Source organism: Scyliorhinus canicula, chromosome 5 (genome assembly GCF_902713615.1).
Source record: "Scyliorhinus canicula chromosome 5, sScyCan1.1, whole genome shotgun sequence".
Classification (NCBI taxonomy): Eukaryota; Metazoa; Chordata; class Chondrichthyes; order Carcharhiniformes; family Scyliorhinidae; genus Scyliorhinus; species Scyliorhinus canicula.
The window spans coordinates 155,970,380-155,991,384 of record NC_052150.1 but is presented as its reverse complement, the minus strand read 5'-3'; the positions used below and the strand labels follow the sequence as shown (position 1 = coordinate 155,991,384).

The window sequence follows — 21,005 nt, the reverse complement described above, 5'->3', positions numbered from 1 at the left end:
TATCTCACTCTAATATGCTGATTTGTCAAAAAGTGATCCTGCCCACAATGGGTGGGGCTTCACGTTGCGACATCTCGCGAGATCTAATTCGATCTCGCGAAGCGTGGCGAGCCGGATAAATCGTAGATGCGGGGTCTCCCGACGTTTACCGAGCACGTTGCGTGCTGCTTTTCAGGTGCAGCGTGGCTGGTGGATCGCACCCTTAGAAACCTTTCTGTTAGATTGCATCCTATATGTTTCAATCAGTCACCTCTTACTCTTATAAATTCCTGTAGATACAAACCTTGCCCATCCAACCTTTCCTCATCAGACAACCTTCCCAATCAATACATTAGTTTAGTAAACCTCTCCAAACTATAGAGCTAGTGGAACAGGCCAAAGATAGCGCCTTCAGTCTTCCCATCGTTTAGCTGGAGAAAGGTACAGCACACCCAAGGCTAGATGTCAGACTTTGGACTGTGGGAGGAAAATGGAGCACCCGGAGAAAACCCACAGCGACACGGGGGGAAAGTGCAAACTCCACACAGACAGTCACCCAAGGCTGGAATTGAACCCGAGTCCCTGGCGCTATGAGGCAGCAGTGCTAACCACTGTGGCACCCTGACAGACACAACAGCATATATGTGAAAGTTGACCCATGACTGCAGATAATGTTGCCAAGTGCCAGAATGTGAATGAGGAAAAGAGAAGGGACCATGACTGGATCCTTGGGTAATTCAGAAGTGATGGTACAGTGGTAGCAAAATAAGCCATTGCTAAGAAGCTCCATTGTGACTGGATAGATAAAATCTGAATTAAATGAGGACAGCTCCATTGACCTGGAAAATGATGAATCGTTAAACAGGCTGGCATGTGAAAGGTTGCCAAGATATCAGAGGAGGAGGAAGTGAAGGAGGGATAATACACCTCTGCAGCGACAGCAATGTCATATGTCATATGTAGTTATGGAGTTACATTGTGTACCTTGTGTTGCCCTATTATGTATTTTCTTTTAATGATCTGTTGAGCTATTTGCAGAAAAATACTTTTCCCTGTACCTTGGCACACGTGACAATAAACAAAACCCAATCCAATCCATTGTCAACTTGGTTAGAACCATTTTGAACCATTTTTGAAAGGATTCAAGCAGGAGGTTGTGGGAGAGATGGGCATGATCTGCGAGGCAATGTATTTTATGCTAAGAAACACCTTTCATCTCATAGCTGCTAACCATGAGGCAGTAACTACCCTCGTTCCTAGATATCCCTTAATGTGTTGGTCATTATTGTAGTTACTTGAGTCTGTAGGGCTCTGTTTTGACACTTATGCCATTTAAAGGATATGTTGGATAAAAGCAAATTACTGCGGATGCTGGAATCTGAAACCAAAAGAGAAAATGCTGGAAAATCTTAGCAGGTCAGGCAGCATTTGTGGGGAGAGAAAAGAGCTAACATTTCGAATCCAGATGATCCTTTGTCAAAGCTCCTCAGGATTTGTTGGAAATGCCGAAGTAAAGTTTACAATTTACTCCAATAAAGGGTGGGATGCAGGGAAAAGACAAGTTTCTGTCATATTGAAGGCTAAACTTCATGCGGTGGATTTAAATCAAATAACTGGCAGACTATGAAGATATATCAAAAAATACTAACAAAAATATGTGAAAATCACCTTTTTCATTAACTGATATTCAATGCATCATTGATAAGGCATGAATTGCAAAAAAAAACATGGAAAATCAGAGGTCTGTTTTAAGAAGATTTAGGCTGGAATCATGTGATCTTTCCTTACCGAGTGTAGAAGACTACAGCAGACTGCATTAATCTGTATCTTTTTGTACTGTTAAATCTGGTATACTGGGAGCTATTCAGCTGAAGGAGCATTACCATTACCACTGTGTAATATTTAGGAGTATGTGAATAAACTTGAAATTTGTTGTAATTTACTTATGTTGCCATACCTGAAAATCCTGAAGTGATACAGATTTATTTTAGACTTGGAAATGTTTTAGACCATTGGCTCATTTCATTTGGAGTTCTCTGCTAGGCGATTAATTTGCTCAGACTTTCCATACTGAACAGAGGAAAAGACCAGAGTGGCTCATAAATGTTACTAACCTTTCTTTGCACTTTCTTTGGAAATGAGGGGAAAATGACCAAAAGGCAAAAAAACATGGTTAACCTCCATGCTTAAGTATGGAAATAATCTACAATGCTTTCAGGATGGTTTAGTGCTAATCCTGCAAGAACTGAGCCACAAAAGATCAGCCATGATCTCATTGAATGGCGGTGCAGGCTCAAAGGGCCAGATGGCCTACTCTTGCTCCTAGTTCTTATGTTCTTATGACTCCTTCCCAATAAACTCAATACGTATCTGCTACAATAATTCATCATGGATCTATGAGCCTATCCTGAACAATACCAATTGTATCTGGGTAAATAGCTTGCTATAGTTTGCTATTTTCTTCTGGGCTGAGCATGTCAGCGCTGGAGAATGGAATGCTTTTCTATTTTTGATACTGGCGTCTGTATGAAGCACCTTTAAGTTATGTATAGTTTGCCTATCAGAGTAACCTTACTGTAAGTTCAACTCTGCACTGTGACATTTCTATAACCCCTCAGGATCAGGCATTCTTATGACCCCTGAGTAAAACTGCTAAGTAATTTGCAAAAGACAAAGCAAAATCGTGAACCTGTTTATAACAAATAAAGATTTACGATTTTTCTTCATGTACTACATAAGCATATTCTTCACCCATGCTAACTTTTGTCTGAGAACTTCGAGCTCAAGCACTCTAGAAACTGGACTGAGATTGACGGCTTTACAGAGGCTGACTGCAGCTGTTGGAAGAGGAAGGATACTTCATGTCATTCATGTAAATTGAATTCAAACACCATCTCAGATGTGAAAGCAAACTGTACCATGTGATCCCATTACATTTTCATTCCTAACAAAGATATAACAATGAATCATTAATTATAATTGATTTTTCTTACATGATCTTAAAGTGGATTTAGAAAGCAGAGAAAGAACTAGACAACTGAAAAGATGTCAAATCCTTGTAAAACACCATTAAAAATTATTTAACCAACTGAATCCTGAAACATCCTTGAGGGAAAAAGGTATTTTCATGGCCATCTAACACCATAGGCCATAATAGCATGCTGATGCATCATAGGGGCAGCACGGTAGCATGGTGGTTAGCACAAATGCTTCACAGCTCCAGGGTCCCAGGTTCGATTCCCGGCTGGGTCACTGCCTGTGTGGAGTCTGCACGTCCTCCCCGTGTGTGCGTGGGTTTCCTCCGGGTGCTCCGGTTTCCTCCCACAGTCCAAACGATGTGCGGGTTAGGTGGATTGGCCATGCTAAATTGCCCGTAGTGTCCTAAAAAGTAAGGTTAAGGGGGGGTTGTTGGGTTACGGGTATAGGGTGGATACGTGGGTTTGAGTAGGGTTATCATTGCTCGGCACAACATTGAGGGCCGAAGGGCCTGTTCTGTGCTGTACTGTTCTATATCTCAACCTCCCCATTTGGAAAACGGTCAAATAATCAGATTACATTCAGTAACTACAAGTAAGTTATAGAATTTCGAATACGTTTTCTCAACTGGCTCAGTCCCCCATGCTCTCATCATGGATGAACAAATTTCCTCCAACCAAATATATGAGGACCAAAGCCATTGGGCGGATTCTGGGTCCCGGTATGCCCATAATTCGTCCCCAATGGGACGAAGAATCAGGCGTCAGGGGAAAACCGGTGCCAGGGGCCGACGCAAACGTGAAGCTCAAACCCCCCACACCGCTGCGCCACCGCTGGCACCGTGCACAAGGTCCACAATGCGCACTGGCAGGGGGGGGGGGGGGGGAGGGGGCAGGATGCAAAGTAATTAAAATGAGTCTGAACGGCCCATTTGCATCTATTAAGCATGCCCAGTATCCTATGCTCCAACCTCCCTTGATTCTCCAGTCCCCGGAGCCGGGAATCATGTGGGCGCAGATCACTTGTGGTTTTTGGCAACGTGTCCCTGGCGTGATAGACCTCGCAGTGGGCCAAGGGGCCAATGGTTTACGCTTGGCCCACCATGAGGTCCACCATGCCACACCCACACTGGTAGAGATCATCTGAACCCAAACGACGGCCACCCCCCAACAATGCACTGCCTACCCACGCCTCCTCTATCAGACCTGTACCCCACGCAGTCCCGACGGGGACTCCTGGAATAAGGGGATTCCCCCCTCCCCCAGTGGTCAGGGCCAATGAGTGGTGGGGCGCGATCGGGGCCGACTTGCGGTGCAGTGGGGGTTGGCCGACCGCGGGACCTCACTATTGGGCCGCCTGCTCAAGGTGGCAGCTTGACAGCGGGATTCCTTGGGAGTCCCTCGTATTCCATGCCATGTGTAAATTTGCATGGCATGGAACACTGAATTGCATCCTGCTTCATGACCCCAAGGGGATTGTAAAACTGGTGCAATTCAGCTCCAGCAGGACAACATAGTCTCCCAAATAGAACATCCAGCCCATTGCAGTGGGCCAGTGTTGCCCATAGCTCATGAAATATTTTAAAACCCCATACACATGCTGTTACGCCTGGTTGACGTTTATGGAAACCAGTGCTAAACAGTTTGGCGCCTTGGGTAACTCCGGCTAGGTACTCACTTGAATATCCAAATCTGGATCACGCCCATTGAGGGCAAGATCCAGATCGCGATGCCTCGCAAAATATCGCTGATCTCATGAAATGTAACGAGCATTGTAAATCGCGCAAGATACCTCTCGTGAGATTTAATGTTCAGGTTGCTTCCCGAGTCGGGCATGACAAGGTCGATAGATCATGCCCACTGAATTCAAATTAATTATTTGCATTCATCCAAGGCCTCACCTCTCCTTGTGTCTGTAACTTCCTTGAGCCAGTGTTCCTTTAATGAGTATTGGGTACTCTTATTCTACCCCAGCTACTATTGTATACCCATTTCTTCTATTCCATCTTCCTGCCAGACCTTGAGTTCCATCAGACTCTAAATTTATTCATCTGTCTCTACTCCAACAAAAGCGATAGAAAATAAAGGAACAACACCATCCATCCACATAAATGATAAACATTATTTGTTCTTCTTTTAACTTGCCTTTGATCACTTCATCTCAATCCTCTTCTGCCACTACACATTCTCCACCCGTGCCTTTATGAAGTGACCTGAGACATATTACCAGATTAAAGGAGCTATACAAAAGCAAGCTATTATTATTGCCTGACATGTTTAGCTTTGCAGTAGTTATCAATAATTTACAGCCCTCCTTCTAGATTTTGTGACTTATGTTTACTGTTTCTTTTACAGTGAACAGAAGTGATATACAATTGTTTATTACGATTTGGGTTTCTAAGGGAACATGTCTATGGATCTTTTCACAGAATCTTATGTTAGATGCCTACTCTAGTCAACAAAAAAGGAAGAAAATGTGGCAGCGAGGGAATGTCTTATAGAATCAGTAAGGAAAGATCACATGTTTTGGCTTCTAGCAGGTGTCTCATAGGGACAAGCCTCCCTCTGATTTTCCTAGTTGTATGTCTGACCTCAATCCATGATCTGTAGACTCTAATCTTAAATTTGACAAATGATGACTACTATATCTAAAGGTGGGTAATGCATCCTTTTCATTTGTGTTATAAATAATAAAATAGTTATACATCAAGTTTGTTTTGAAGTACTAATGAATCTCCTGTGACGTTACTTGTAAATAAATGATACAGAAAGATTGTGCAGGTAAAGCTGGGCCTCAGGCAAGCAGAAGATGTGTGCTTGCTTTTATTGCCTTTTTGTCGAATGTTTGTACAACACGTAGACATTTACTTTTACACACAATTACAGAGCATACAGAGCAGAACAGGCCAAAAGTGCATGCTGCCATTTATGCTCAACTCAAGCCTCCTTCCATTATTTCTTTAATTCATTCTATCAGCGTAACCCTCTATATTATTTTATCTCGGACATGCTTATCTAGTAAATGCATTTATTTTGTTCGGACTGCAATGTTAGTCCACAGAACAGAACAGGTTCAGGTGCTGTGTAGGGAACTAGCAGAGAGTCTGGGAGAATGTTGAGGTCTGAGCTTGAAGTCAATAGATAGATAGTGAGAGTGAACTGGCACATGGGAAGCTTGTTTCAGAAAGAGAGTGGCTGCAAACATTGTCATTTTCTTTGCTTGCTAACTTGCAGTTCTTCCACTTAGGAATGATAACCTGTCTCCCATCCATTGACTCCATCTACACCTCCCACTGCCTGGGGAAAGCGGGCAGCATAATTAAAGACCCCTCCCACCCGTCTTACTCACTCTTCCAACTTCTTCCATCGGGCAGGAGATACAAAAATCTGAGAACACGCACGAACAGTATCAAAAACAGCTTCTTCCCCGCTGTTTCCAGACTCCTAAACGACCCTCTTAAGGACTGACCTCATTAACACTACACCCCTGTATGCTTCACCCAATGCCGGTGCTGTGTAGTTACATTGTGTATCTTGTGTTGCCCTATTATGTATTTTCTTTTATTTCCTTTTCTTTTCATGTACTTAGTGATCTGTTGAGCTGTTCACAGAACAATACTTTTCACTGTACCTTGGTACACGTGACAATAAACAAAATCCAATCCAAATCCAAATCAACTCTCTCAAAATTTTTAACTTAATCTTTTTTAGGGACAATGTTGTTAATATGGTATTCTTCAAGAGTTCATATTTCATATTTTACAGTGCAGTATTAGCATTTGACTTCTAGATGTTTTGAAATGCCAAGCCCTCTACAATTGGGAGTTTACTGATGTGAATCTTTAAAAAACTGTTTCCACACACTTGCTAGCATTTGACCATTTTAGAGTAGATTGGCAGTACAAAAAGCTATAAAATGACAGATTAGTAAGCTAAATCTTCTGACATAGGACTTGAGCTCTATGTCCAGGTTCTATAAAACATAGTGGATATAATTGATTCAGTAATCTAAACAAAAATAAAGCCAGGGCTGCTGTACAATAGCAATGAGTGAACCAGACAGAGAATCATTTGAGCAGATGCTCTTAAAGGACTGCTGTGTCATTTTAACTTAGTAGTTCATTTTCTAGATGTAAGAGTAGCTCTGCAAGCATATTAGAACATACCCCTTCAATGAGAATTACTTTGATAGCCTACTGTAAGAGGGAATCTATACTTGGCATAGAGCATCTTCATTGTAAGATAATACATAAAATAGTGTACAATGTTAAATAACCATTGCAGGAAGTCTATGCGAGACGGTAATGTTGTAGTACTGTCACTTTATTAATAATCCAGAGACCCATGGTGATGCTCTGGGGACCAGGGTTTGAATCCTACCACAACAAATGCTGAAATTTTAATTCAATAAATATCTGAATACCATGAAACCATAATTGATTGTCTCAAAAACCCATCTGGTTCACTAATATTCTTTAGGGGGGGGGAATCTGCAATCCCTAAACTGGTCTGGCCTACATGTGATTCCAGGCCCACAGCAATGTGGTTGACTCTTAAATGCCCTCTGAAATGGCATGGCAGGCCAAGTTTATTTCAAGGGCAATTAGGGATGGATATAAATACCAGGCAGCAAAGTCGATATCCCATGAAAGAATAAGAAAAGAACAAAAAGCTGGACAAATCCAATCAACACAATATAGAGCTCTATCAATCAACTGCCATCATCAGCACAGTGACAGAAGGAGTTATTAACAATCACATCACGTGATATTTACTCACCAATTGTCGAGTCACCAAAGGTCAATTTGTGTTCTACTTGGGTTGGACCACCCAACTCAGAGCTCATTATAATCTTGGTCCAAACAAGAACATAAGACCAGGAGAGGGATGAGACACCAGGAGAGGGATGAGAGTGACTTCCCTTGAAAAGAAAGGGATGCAATGTGTCTTCATGGAACTCTAATAAACTGACGTCAATGGGGATCAGTAGGACAAACTTTCCACTGACCACACATACATGTCACAAACGAAGCGCATGTGATTGCTGGTAGCTAATAATATCAGTTATGGGAGAATACTTGGATTTATTTAGAACATCATACGAGGATTGGATTGGATTTGATTTATTGTCACCGAGGTACAGTGAAAAGTATAGTTCAGCGTACAGTTCAGACAAATCATTCAATACATGAAAAAACATAGGACATGGGATAGATACACAATGTAAATACATAGATACATACATCGGGTGAAGCATACGGAGTGTAGTACTACTCAGTAGAGAAAATCTGTTGAGAGATCAGTTCAGTCTATAAGAGGGTCATTCACGAGTCTGGTAACAGTGGGGAAAAAGCTGTTTTTGAACCTGTTAGTGCGTGTTCTCAGACTTTTGTATCTCCTGCCCGATGGAAGAAGTTGGAAGAGAGAATAACCCGAGTGGAGGGGTCTTTGATTATGCTGCCCGCTTTCCCAAGGCAGCAGGAGGTGTTGACAGAGTCAATGGATGGGAGGCGGGTTCGTGTGATGGACTGAGCTATGTTCACGTCTCTCTGTAGTTTTTTACGGTCTTGGACCAAGTAGTTGCCATACCAGGCTCTGATGCAGCCAGATAGGATGCTTTCTATGGTGCATCAGTAAAAATTTGGTAAGAGTCAATGTGGACATACTGGATTTCCTTAGTTTCCTGAGGAGGTATAGGCGTTGTTGTGCTTTCTTGGTCATAGCGTCGATATGGGTGGATCAGGACAGATTGTTGCTGATGTACACACCGAGGAATTTGAAGTTGTCAACCATCTCCACCTTGGCACCATTAGTGCAGACAGGGATGTGTATGATACTTTACTTCCTGGAGACAATGAGAAGCTCCTTAGTTTTGCTGACGTTGAGGGGGAGATTTTTGTTGTTAAATCACGCCACTTGATTCTCCATCTCCCTCCTGTACTCTGACTCATTGTTGTTTCAGATCCGACCCACTACACATAAGTAGAGCAGATAAACTCATCTAACTGTGCAAGTCTAGATTCTGTAGGATCCAGATCGCAATGTTTCGTGAGATCCCGTTAGATCTCGCAAGGCGTATGACGGACTATCGTGAATCCCGGAAGAAGCCTCTCGTGGGCTCTATCGGCTACATCCCATCCCGATTCTGGCGGGACCCGGCTGGTAAATCGCACCCATTAAGTCAGGACATAGTTTTGAAATGTAAACAAAGGAAGGCTTTGCTGCAGAGTTGACAGCACACTACTTTTTTAAAAAAGGGGCCCTGCCCAGATTCCAAAAGCGGTGGAACATTAAAGACCAGGAAAGCCGACAGAATTCAACTTACGCCAGACCTGCAAAAAATAAATAATTGAGAGTTCTTATCTTAAAAGGTTAGCAAAGAAGTCCCACGATCAGATAACCCAGCTTTCTCTGATGGTTGTAGGAGGAGGGCAACCCAGCCGTTTGGGTCGGGATTGACTACAAAAAATAAACTAGACTGGTCTGAAATATTTCATTTGATGACCGATGGAATTCCAGAACTTTTGAAGAAATATGACAATAATTTTCAGGATGTATTGGGAAAACTGTTGGGCATGCAAGCTAAAATACACATTGATCCTCAGGCAACACCATGCTTTTTCAAGGCCTGGCCAGTGTCTTACTCCCTCAGAGAAAAAGTGGAAGCAGAGTTGTGTAGGTTGGAAAACCTGGGAATAATTCAACCTGTCCAGTTTTCTGAGTGGGCCACACCCATCATTCATTGCCCCGCTCTTAAGCGAGAGCAGACCGTACATCTGTGCAGTGACTAAAAACTGATGATCAACAGAGCAGCAATGTTAGATAAGTACGCCATTGCTAGAATCAATGACTTGTGTGGCAAGTTACCAGGACGCAAGTCATTCACCAAACTCGAAATGAATCATTCCTCTCAACAATTGTAATTGGACAGCACATCAAGGGAGTATGTGACAATCAATACTCAGAGACCTCTGTTAGTACATCCACTTGCTTTTTGGAGTTTCATCCACATATGCCATTTTTCAGTGTCCTACAGGGACTTGCAAATGTAGTTGTGCACTTAACTGAAGCTGCAGATTTAACCAACCTCGAGGAAGTACTGAAAAGATTTATTTGAAGCAAGAGAAATACCCCAAACGAGTGCGGCGTAAGACCCTGTGATTGCTATTCTGGAAACTGCCCTGGTAGAGTTTCCTTGCTCTCACCTACCCGCAGAGCACCTCACTGACTTCATTTGTAAAAGAGGGGAAGGTAAAGCCACGAGGCATTGCTAATGTTGTGTAGTTTGTATAAGGAGCTTAAGGGAGGAGTAATTGTGGTAATGGGAGTTGTTGCCCATCTCTCCTGTCAATCAACCAGTGGGTGGCCCAGTGCTCTGCTCTGGGGAGTAAGATGGCGACATGCCTATAAATATCTCAATGTGTGTTCCCAATAAAGTTGACATTTGTTTGGAGCAAACCAGGTCCTGCTCAAGTTATCACAGAATCTTTCTCTAGTATTACAAACTCCTATCTAAGGTGGGTGGAGGATAAGCAGGAACATCAGACAGCTAGAGAAGCAGATTGGGAGCGGCCTAAAGATTCCTACCAGTTACCTTTACCGATGCTAGGCATGAGGTTTGCTAAAAGATTGAGCCTGAAAGGGACAGGCAACTAAGTTATAGAAACTTCATAAGGATCCTCTGGTCTAGAGGTCTTTAGGCTGCTGCTTTTGCACAACTGGCAGACGGTCCTACAGCTGATTACTGTAAGACTCCAGCACTGGCTATATTTGCCCTCCAATTCCAGTTGTTGATGCTGATTAAGGGGCATATATACGCAGGTGATACATTGGACCTTTAAAAATGAGCTCAATCCAAAAATCCAGACATGTCAAAATCATATCAGGTCTGCCCCATGTTGGAAGAGCAGAGAGATTGGACACTTTGTGATGTCCATTGTATTTGACAGATACTTAAAGTGTTGATTTATATTGTGTGAATAAATAGAAAATATAGTGTTAAAAGCTGGGTTTTTAAAAATCATACAATCCTTTAAAAAATATAGAAAATGTCTTTGACATCAATAGAAACTCTTGTCTTGTTTGCATTGTGTAAATTGATATGTAGTGAAAATTAGAAACATTTTATAGGCTTAACATTGTTCTTCAACAGGCATACACACGAATCAGATCTTTCATTGAGGACTACCCCTTTAAAGGAAAGTTCCAAAATATTCAATACATCGCTAACTCTTTGAATGGTGTGAAAGTAGATCATTGCAAACCAGGATTTGGCAAAAACATCATTACAAGTGATCAATGTGTAGGGTGTTGCGGTAAGTATCAATTCAGCAAATACTTGCTGCTTATTGTACTCCAACAAGTTATACCTTCTTCCGTTTGCGGCTGAAAATCCAGCATCAGGGATAGTATGTAACTGCTGCTGCTGACTCCACTGAAAGTTGTAATGCCAGGAAAAGGTCATTTCATTTTCATACGACTCGTGGGGCAGCCTTAGCCGGGAAAGCTCTGAAATTCTGTTTGAATTCTGCATATGGTCCCAATCTTTATTGTGTATCTACAGTACTTGGCAATATGACCTTTATATTCCTCTGACAAGTATATACTTGATGTGGAGATGCCAGTGTTGGACTGGGGTTAGCACAGTAAGAAATCTCAACACCAGATCAAAGTCCTATAGGTTTGTTTGGAATCACTAGCTTTCGGAGCGCAGCTCCTTCATCAGGGTGAGTCGTGATGTAGTATATGCTTGGTCAAGTATGGAGCAGCATACTCACCCTCAAAGCAACGATGCATGCCCAAATATGGTGTGCTGGCTAATAAAAAGGGTAGAAATACAATCAGTGTGAGTTTCCTACCTATTTCAAGGCAGGACACACCTGCATGAGTGATTTAAACTCTATAGCCTATTAAAACAATTCCAGTTTAACAACTTTTGAGAGTAGTAACACAGGCCAGGATTTCCACTGATATCGACAAAGGCCGATGTCAGGTGTAAAAAGCAGGGTTGTCAGCTTTCTCTGCCATATAGTCCAGCACTTAGAAATAAAAATTGATGTCACGGGTTCCATGGCACATTGCTCATAGGCGGCCTCTGATTCGCCCCCCTCACCATTAAATCAGACGTTCGATGATCCAGGCGCCATTTTTAAAGGCTGACACAGCGCATGGCTAGCAAAGCAGGAATAGCCTTCAACAAGGTTCACACTGCCTGACACTAGTACTGTAGTGATATAATGGTTGTATTGTAATTCACCAACTGACCACGAGGAGTCTCACTAGTATATAAGTGAATGATAGAGTCAAGTGACCTCAGACTGACAGAGTAAAGCTAGAGAAACAATATATAAATTACTGCACTTGTAATATGGCATTTGGACGGTACTGTTTTTTGAGTATGCCGTTTGGCATAATTTCGGCATCAGAAATTTTTCACCATGCCATGGAGCACATAATTGAAGGGATCAAAGGTATACGTGTGTATGTGGACACGTGGATGATATTATTTGGGGCTCAACCATAGAAGAGCACAATATGAGGTTGCTTATAGTTCTAATGAGTGTCAGGAGAAATTGGCTGAAGCTCAACAAGAAAAGTGCCAATTTGGAGTAACTGAGGTCAAATACCTAGGTGACAAGCTCTCATCACATGGCATTGAACTTGACAAGGACAAAATCCAAGCAATTCTCAATATGCCAAAACTACACGACAAGAAAGCGATCTCAAGAGTGATGGGTATGATCAATTTTATAGGGAAATTCATTCCAAACTGTCAGCAAAAACAACACATCTACGTGATCTCCTGCACAAGACAATGGATTTCACTTGGACTGAGCAACATGAGCAACAGTGAAAGACGCAGAAGACTTCACTAACCACCATGCCAGTTCTCACATTTTTTGACCCATGTAAGCAGATTAAAGGTTAACAGACACGTCCAAAGATGGTCTGGGAATAGATCTTCTGCAACTCGAGCATAACGATTGGAAACCAGTCGTGTATACATCACGATCCATGACAACAATAGAGCAGAGGTACACTCAAATCAAAAAATAATGCCTGGTTTATTTTTTGGATTTTCAACTTTCACAGCTGAGACAGATCATCGTCCTTTGGTTAACATTATCAAGAAAAATCTCAACCAGATGTCTCCGTGCATTCAGAGGTTGATGATGAAGTTACGATGCTATGACTTCAATCTCATCTACAAGCCAGGCAAATATTTGTTCCTCACAGATGCATTATTGAGAGCACTGATACAAAATATTAGTAGTGAGATTGCTGCAGATGTAAATCTGCACATCAATCTTATTTCCATACTAATACCAGTATCAGGCCGAAACTACATGAGGAAGGATCAAACTAGTCAAGAAGTGATGAGGAACATCAACTCACACTGGCCCAGAAGTCAAATTATGGAGTTCTACAATATAAGATCTGAACTCAGTATCAATAATGGAGTAAAAGCAAATTATTGTGGATGCTGGAATCTGAAACGAAAGAGAAAATGCTGGAAAATCTCAGCAAGTCTGGCAGCATCTGTAGGGAGAGAAAAGAGCTAACGTTTCGAGTCCGATGAGCTTTGACAAAAAGTCACTGGACTCGAAACGTTAACTCTTTTCTCTCCCTACAGATGCTGCCAATCAATAATGGAGTGGTACTTCGCTTGAACACTATAGTTATACCTCAATCTCTCGCAAGGATATACTAAAGAGGATACATGAAGGACATCTCAGGATTGAAAAATGTAAAGGGAGAGCCCGTGACTCTGTTTACTGACCAGGTATAAACCAGGATATTCACAGGATGGTCAGTTGTTGTGACACATGCCAGTCTCATTGTTACAAGCAAACAAGAGAACCTATGCAAGTATGTGATTTACCTACGGCACAATGGCTGAAAGTATGGATCTCTTTCACCTACGAGGGAAAGATTATTTAATGATCATAGACTATTCTTCAAAGTATCCCGAAATGGCTGTACTGTCAAGCATAACGGCAAGCAGTGTAGTACTGCATACCGAGTCAATTTTTGTTGGACATGGAATCCTAAAGTCGTCATGAGTGACAACGGTCCTTGTTTTAGCTGCAAAGAGTGTCAATGCTTCTCAATCACGTGTGATTTCAATCATGTCACGTTGAGTCTGTTGTACCTTTAAGCCAATGGAAAAGCCTACAAAGGTGTACATATTGTTAAGCAATTGTTGAAGAACGCAATGGACAGCCAATCTGATCCATATCTTGCACTGTTGAGTTACAGAGCATCACCATTGTCACATGATAGATTGCCAGCAGAGTTACTCATGAATAGAAGGTTGCATACCACACTTTCATACTTGGAAAAGAAGGAGGAAGTATGTAGTGGTACTGCAGGAAATGTAAAATTAAAGCGAAACAAAAGCAGTTCTATGACAGAGTGTCCAGAACTTTACCACCTCTGAGTAGTGATGACATTGTGAGAGTAGAAGATTCAGGCAATTGGTTGTGAAAAGCCATTGCATTTGAAGGAGTAGCACCTCGTTCCTACAATGTACAGATAGAGGAAGGGTTGGTTTTAAGAAGAAATGGTTGCGGGCTCTTGAAAACCAGAGAAGACTTTCACAACAACGTGATGGATGATGAATCTACATCAGACTCAACGTCGGCTGCAGTGTCAGATATCTCAGCTGTTCCTGAGCATGAGAATGTTAAAGAGAACATTGAATCTACAAGTTCTGAGCAGCAAGGCCAGACATGGAGAAGATCAACCAGATTCAAAAGAAAACCTGATCGACTCAATTTGTAGATTTAGACTATTTGTACATACTATGCTTGCTGTTCCAGTTTGTTAAACCAGTTTTTAAAATTAAAAAAAAAATAATACTGTTAGACTCACAGGCTCATGATATCACAAGTAAAAATACTGATGATAATGTATTCATTTATTCCTTCAAAGGAAAGGGGATGGAGTGATAACATGGTTGTGTTGTAATTCAACGACTGACCACGAGGTGTCTCACTAGTATATAAGTGAATGGTAGAGTCATGTGACCTCAGACTGGCTAGAGAACTGGAAGAGAGAGGTTGCTGGTGCATGTTAATACTGTAATCCATCTGTTATTATTTATATAGTTGACTCATACTTAATGTTAATAAATTGTTTATAACTTTAGCTACAGGTGTTCTTGTTATATAAATCAGGCCATCCGACAAGAACATTACAGCACTATCCTGCCATCAAGCCCGTGCACTACCCCATTCCCCTGAGCACTGCACTCACCTCCGAGCTCCTACCGGTGTACTGCTCGTCAGGGACATGGCTTCTGAGACCAGACATGCTCCACGCCATTCTGATATCACACCGCCATGGATAGATTTTTTGACGTGGGAGGATGATTCTGGCGTATGGGCCTGATAATTATATATTGATTTATTACAATTAGGTTCCTGAATATGCAGCCCATCATTGAGCAGGCAATCACTTCCTAGTTTGACGTCATTGTGAAATGCAACTTTGTCCTACTCATGATATTTTCCACTTCTGTTGCCAAACCCGCCCGATCAGAATGGGAGCAGAAAATACCAGCCACAGGTTATATTTGTACTGCTGGAACAAAGAGAGAAGGCAAAGTACATTTCAGCAGCAACTCTCGAGCCTGCAAACTCCACCACCTAGGAACAAGGGTATTGGGTGCAATAGAACTCCATCAGATCCAAGATCCTCTCCAAATCTCAAACCATGGGTTGGATTCTACGGTCGCCGGCACCGAAATCGCGTTCAGCAAACGGCCGGCGAATCCAAGTTTCCAACCAAATTGGGGCCGGCGCCGCTTTTGTGATTCTCGGCCCCCTCCAAAGTGACATACTCAGAGAGGACATTGCCTGAGGCCAGTCCTCCGATGCTCTGTCCCGGACCGGCCGAGTTCCCGCGACGAGGGTCTCTCATGGTCTCACCCTTCAGGAACTCGGCTTGGCGGTTGCTTACTCAGTCTAGCGCTGCCACAGTCGGTGGAGGACTGATCCATGGCAGGGGGGCATTATCCGAGGCGGGAGGCACTGTGGGGGGGGGGGGGTGGGGGGGGGGGGGGGTGGTCCGAGGCGGCCAAAGGGTGGGACTATTTTGTGGGCCGGGTCCGCGGGTTTCGTCCGCCATGAAGCATGGGACGGCCGCTGCAGGCCGCCACCATTCACATGCGTGGCCACGGACATGGCAACTCTCCGGGGCACATTGGCAGCTAGAGTGGGTGCTCTACGCTACCGCCCTGCTAGTCCCCAGCAAAGCGGGGAATCGGTGGCTGTTTTGCGCCAGTTTTCCTGGCGTACTGTTCCCATGTCGGCGTGGGGACATAGCTCCCGAATCGGAGAATCCAGCCCCATATATCACTTATTAACATGACAAAAATCCTACAACTTTCTACATAGGAGTAAGGCAGTGGCAAAGTGGTACTGTCGCTAGCCCAGACCCAGGATAATGATCTGGGGACCCAGGTTGAAACCCCACCACAGCAGGTAATGGAATTTAAACTCACTAAAATATCTGGAATTAAAAGTCTGATGATGACCATGAATCAACAGTCGTAAAAACACATCTGATTCACGAATGCCCTTCAGGGAAGGAAATCTGCCTTCCCTACCTGGTCTGGCCTACATGTGACTCCAGACCGACATCAATGTGGTTGACTCCTAAATGCCCTCTGATATGGACTAGCAAGCCACTCAGTTGTTTTCAACTGCTAAGAAAACACAAAGAGGAATGACAGATCACCCGGCATGGAACAAGGCACCAGATACAACAATGGCAAACCCAGCCCTGCCAACCCTGTAAGGTCCTCCTTACTAACATCTGGAGGCTGGTACCAAAGTTGGGAGAGCTGTCTCACAGACTAGCTAAGCAACAGCCTGACATAGTCATACTCACAGAATCATACCTTACAGACAATGTTCCAGACAGCAATATCACCATTCATAGGTATGACCTGTCTCATCGGCAGGACAGGTGGCGGTGGCATAGTGGTATACAGTCGGGAGTGAGTTGCCCTGGTAGACCCCAACATCAACTCTCGACCCCATGAAGTGTCATGGTTTCAGGTTAAACATGGGCAGGGAAACCTCCTGCTGATTACCATGCACCGGCCAGCATCAGCTGATCAATCAGTACCCCTCCATGTTGAACACCACTTGGAGGAAGAACTGATGGTGGCAAGGGTAAAGAATATGCTCTGGGTGGGGGACTTCAATGTCCATCAAGAGTGGCTGAGTAGTACCACCACTGGCCGAGCTGGCCAGGTCCGAAAGGACGCAGCTGCTAAACTGAGACTGCAGCAGGTGGTGAAGGAACCAACAAGAGGGAAACACATACTTGACCTTAACCTCACCAATCTGTCTGCTGCAGATGCATCTGCCCATGACAGTATGGTAGAAGTGACCACAGCACAGCCCTTGTGGAGACAAAGTCCCATCTTCACATTGAGGATGCTCTCCATCGTGGCACTAACACCGTGCTCAATGGAATAGACATCAAACAGATCTAGTAACTCAAGACGGGGCATCCATGAGGCACTGTGGGCCATCAGCAGCAGCAGAATTATATTCAACCATAATCTGCAACCTCATGGTCCAGCATATCCCCCACTCTACCATTACCACCAAGCCAGGGGATTAACCTTGATTCAATGAAGAGCAGGAGAGCATTCCAGGAGCAACACCAGGCATATCGCAAAATTAGGTGTCAATCTGGTGAAACTACAACACAGGACTACTTGTGTGCCAAACAGCATAAGCAGCAAGTAATAGACAGAGCTAAGTGATTCCAAACCAAACGCATCAGATCTAAGCTCTGCAGTCCTGCCACATCCAGCCGTGAATAGTGGTGGACAATTAAACAACTCACTGGAGAAGAAGGCTGCACAAATATCCCCAACCTTAATGATGGAGGGGCCCAGCACATATGTGCAAAAGACAAGGCTGAGGCACTCGCAACAATCTTCAGCCAGAAGTGCCGAGTGGATGACCCATCTCAGTCTCCTCCGGAGATCCCCAGCATCACAGATGTCAGTCTTCAGCCAATACGATTCATTTCACGTGATATCAAGAAACGGACAAAGGTACTGGATAGAGCAAAGATATGGGCCCTGACAATATTGCGGCTTTGGTACTGTAGACTTTGCTCCAGAACTTGGCGCACTCCTAGCCAAACTCTTCCAGTATTGCTACAATACTGGCGTCTATCCCACAATGTGGGAAATTGCCCAGGTATGTCCTGTACACAAGAAACAGGACAAATACGACCCAGCCAATTACCAATCAGTCTGCTCTCCACCATCAATGAAGTGATGGAAGGAGTCATCAACTGTGCTATCAAGCGGCACTTACTCATCAATAACCTGCTCAAGGATGCTTAGTTTTGTTCCACCAGGGTCACTCAGCTTCTGATCTCATTACAACTTGGTTCAAACATGGACAAAAGTGCTGAATGCTAGAGGTGACATCAAGGTAGCATTTGACCGTATATGGATCAAGGAGCCCTAGCTAAACTAGAGTTCATGGGAATCAGGGGAACATTCTCCGTTGGTTGGAGTCACACCTGGCACAAAGGAAAATGGTTGAGGTGGTTGGAGGTCAATCATCTCAGCTCCAGGAGTCACATCATTGCAGGAGTTCCTCAAGGTAGTCTCCTTGGCCCAACCATCATCAGCTGCTTCATCAATGACCTCCCATCCATCATAAGGCCAAAAGTGGGGTTGTTTGCAAATGACTGCCCAACATTCAGCACCATTCACGACTCCTCAGATAATGAGGCAGTCCATGTCCAAATGCAGCAAGACTGGACAATATCGAGGCTTAGGATGACAAGTGGCAAGTTACATTCGTGCCACACAAGTGCCAGGCAGTGACTATCTCCTACAAGAGAGGATCTAACTATCGCCCCTTGATATTCAATGGCATTACCATCGCTGAATCCCCTATAATCAACAGCCTGGGGGTTACTATTGATCAGAAGCTGAACTGGACTAGCCATATTAATATTGAGGCTACCAGGGCAGGTCAAAGGCTAGGAACCCTACAGCGAGTAACTCACCTCCTGATCTCCCAAAGCCTGTCCACCATCTAGGCACAAGTCAAGACTGCACTTGCCTGGATGAGTGCAGCTCCAATAACACTCAAGAAGCTCAACACCATTCAGGACAATGCAGCCTACTTGATTGCTCCTCCTTCCACAAATATTCAAACCCTCCACCACCAACGTGTACCATCTACAAGATGCCCTGCAGTAACTCACCAAGGTTAATTCGACAGCATCTTCCAAACCCACGGTCACTACCATCTAGAAGGACAAGAGCAGCAGATACCTGGGAACCTCACCCCCTGGATGATTCCCTCCAAGTCACTCACCACCCTGACTTGGAAATATATAATAATAATAATCGCTTATTGTCACAAATAGGCTTTAATTAAGTTACTGTGAAAAGCCCCCAGTTGCCACATTGTAGTGACTGTTCGGGGATGCCGTACCCATTCCTTCATTGTCACTGGGGAAAAATCCTGGAACTCCCTCTCTAACAGCACAGTGGATCTACCTACACCTCAAGGACTGTAGCAGTTCAAAAAGGCAACGCACCACCACCTTCTGAAGGGTGTTGTGTTCTTTGTATTTTTCTTTAGGATGGTAAAGGTGGTAGTGTTGACAAAGAACAGGAAGCAGTGTTTAACAAACAAAGCTAATGTATTACACTGCACTTAGTTAGATTTGAACATTTGCTAAGGAATTAGATCAGTAAAGAATATACAATACTAAACTATGCTATCAGCTAACCTATTTCACATCTACTCAGTCTGGCTCACTTCCACTCTCTCACTCTCTCCCAGAAGTCAAGGAGGCATGTGATATTTATATGGTTGCTCTATAGTTCCATCTAGTGACTAGAGTAGTAACATTACATTAGCACTTTATGGTTGTTACAATATCCACATATTGTGACAAAGGGCAACTAGGAAAGGGCAATAAATGCTGGTCTAACCAGCGATGTCCACATCCCGTAAATGAATAATAAATAAATAACAGCATTGTGGAAGTACCTTCATCACATGGACTGTATGGTTCATAAAGAGGCCGGCTCACTTGCATCTTCTCAAGGGCAACTTGGGATGGGCAGTAAATTCTGGCCTTACAGCAATACTGATATTCCGAGATTGAATAAAAGCTTTTTGATTTCCTCTTGCAACTGCTTTATTCACAATGACACTGGCATTCTTGTAATTTGAACCTTGAATCAGCATATGAAGAGCAATGCAGTAGTTGAAAATCGAGGGAACTATGTTTTGATGATGATGCCATAAAGATATCCATTATTGTTCATCCCAGTTTCATCAGTACTGCAACAGGAACAAATAATCAGACCCAGCATTCATCTGCAGTATTGGCTGGAGCTCAATGTGGCAGCCTGTATTCATAGCTCTCTGTACGAATTGGGAAGACCAAAGCAATTGGAGTATTTTGGAATTTACTCCTGTCATTGAAATGGTGGCTTTATTGGATTTCCTACAGTAACACTGTTTTACTTATTTAAACTTGTAGAGTGAAGCACCTGATCCATGTTAGGCTCTTTTGGTCAACCTGATAACAGTTTTTGTTATATTCAACAGAATCTTGTATCTTGCCCTCCCACCTCCCAACCCCATCCTCTTGCAAACAATGTTATTGTATCCGACAGAATACTTCTATTTGAGTTTAATTTGGCTTTGGGCATCAGCATTACCCTATTTTCATTTAATTTTACCATCACCTTACTTTTCTTCCGAGGATCACACATGAGTTTCTTGTCCAAAAATATGGCTTTGAAATCCTGCCATCTGTCATTCATACTGCAGATTTTCCTGCACAGTATTTCAGCTCAGTAGTCCCCCTTTATAACGCGGGTGTTGGGGTCCAAGACAGCCACCCGCGTTGTATCCGAGCCGCGGATATCCATGATGGGGGTTTTAAATTTATTTAAAAATCTATGCTTCCCATTGAGAGTCTACGGGGGGGGCGGGGGGAGAGGTCAGACCCCCGTAGACTCACAATGGGAAGCGC

At 43.4% G+C, this 21,005-nt stretch overlaps 1 protein-coding gene across 2 annotated transcripts in view; it reads left to right on the top strand.

The window, feature by feature from the left end:
* LOC119966349 (zona pellucida-binding protein 2-like) overlaps positions 1-21,005 on the top strand; it is a 116,781-nt gene that overhangs the window by 79,384 nt on the left and 16,392 nt on the right. For both annotated transcript variants that reach the window (XM_038797874.1, XM_038797873.1), the window contains exon 7: positions 11,107-11,269. In XM_038797874.1, coding sequence (XP_038653802.1) covers positions 11,107-11,269 — 163 coding nt within the window. The remainder of the gene's footprint in view (positions 1-11,106; positions 11,270-21,005) is intronic.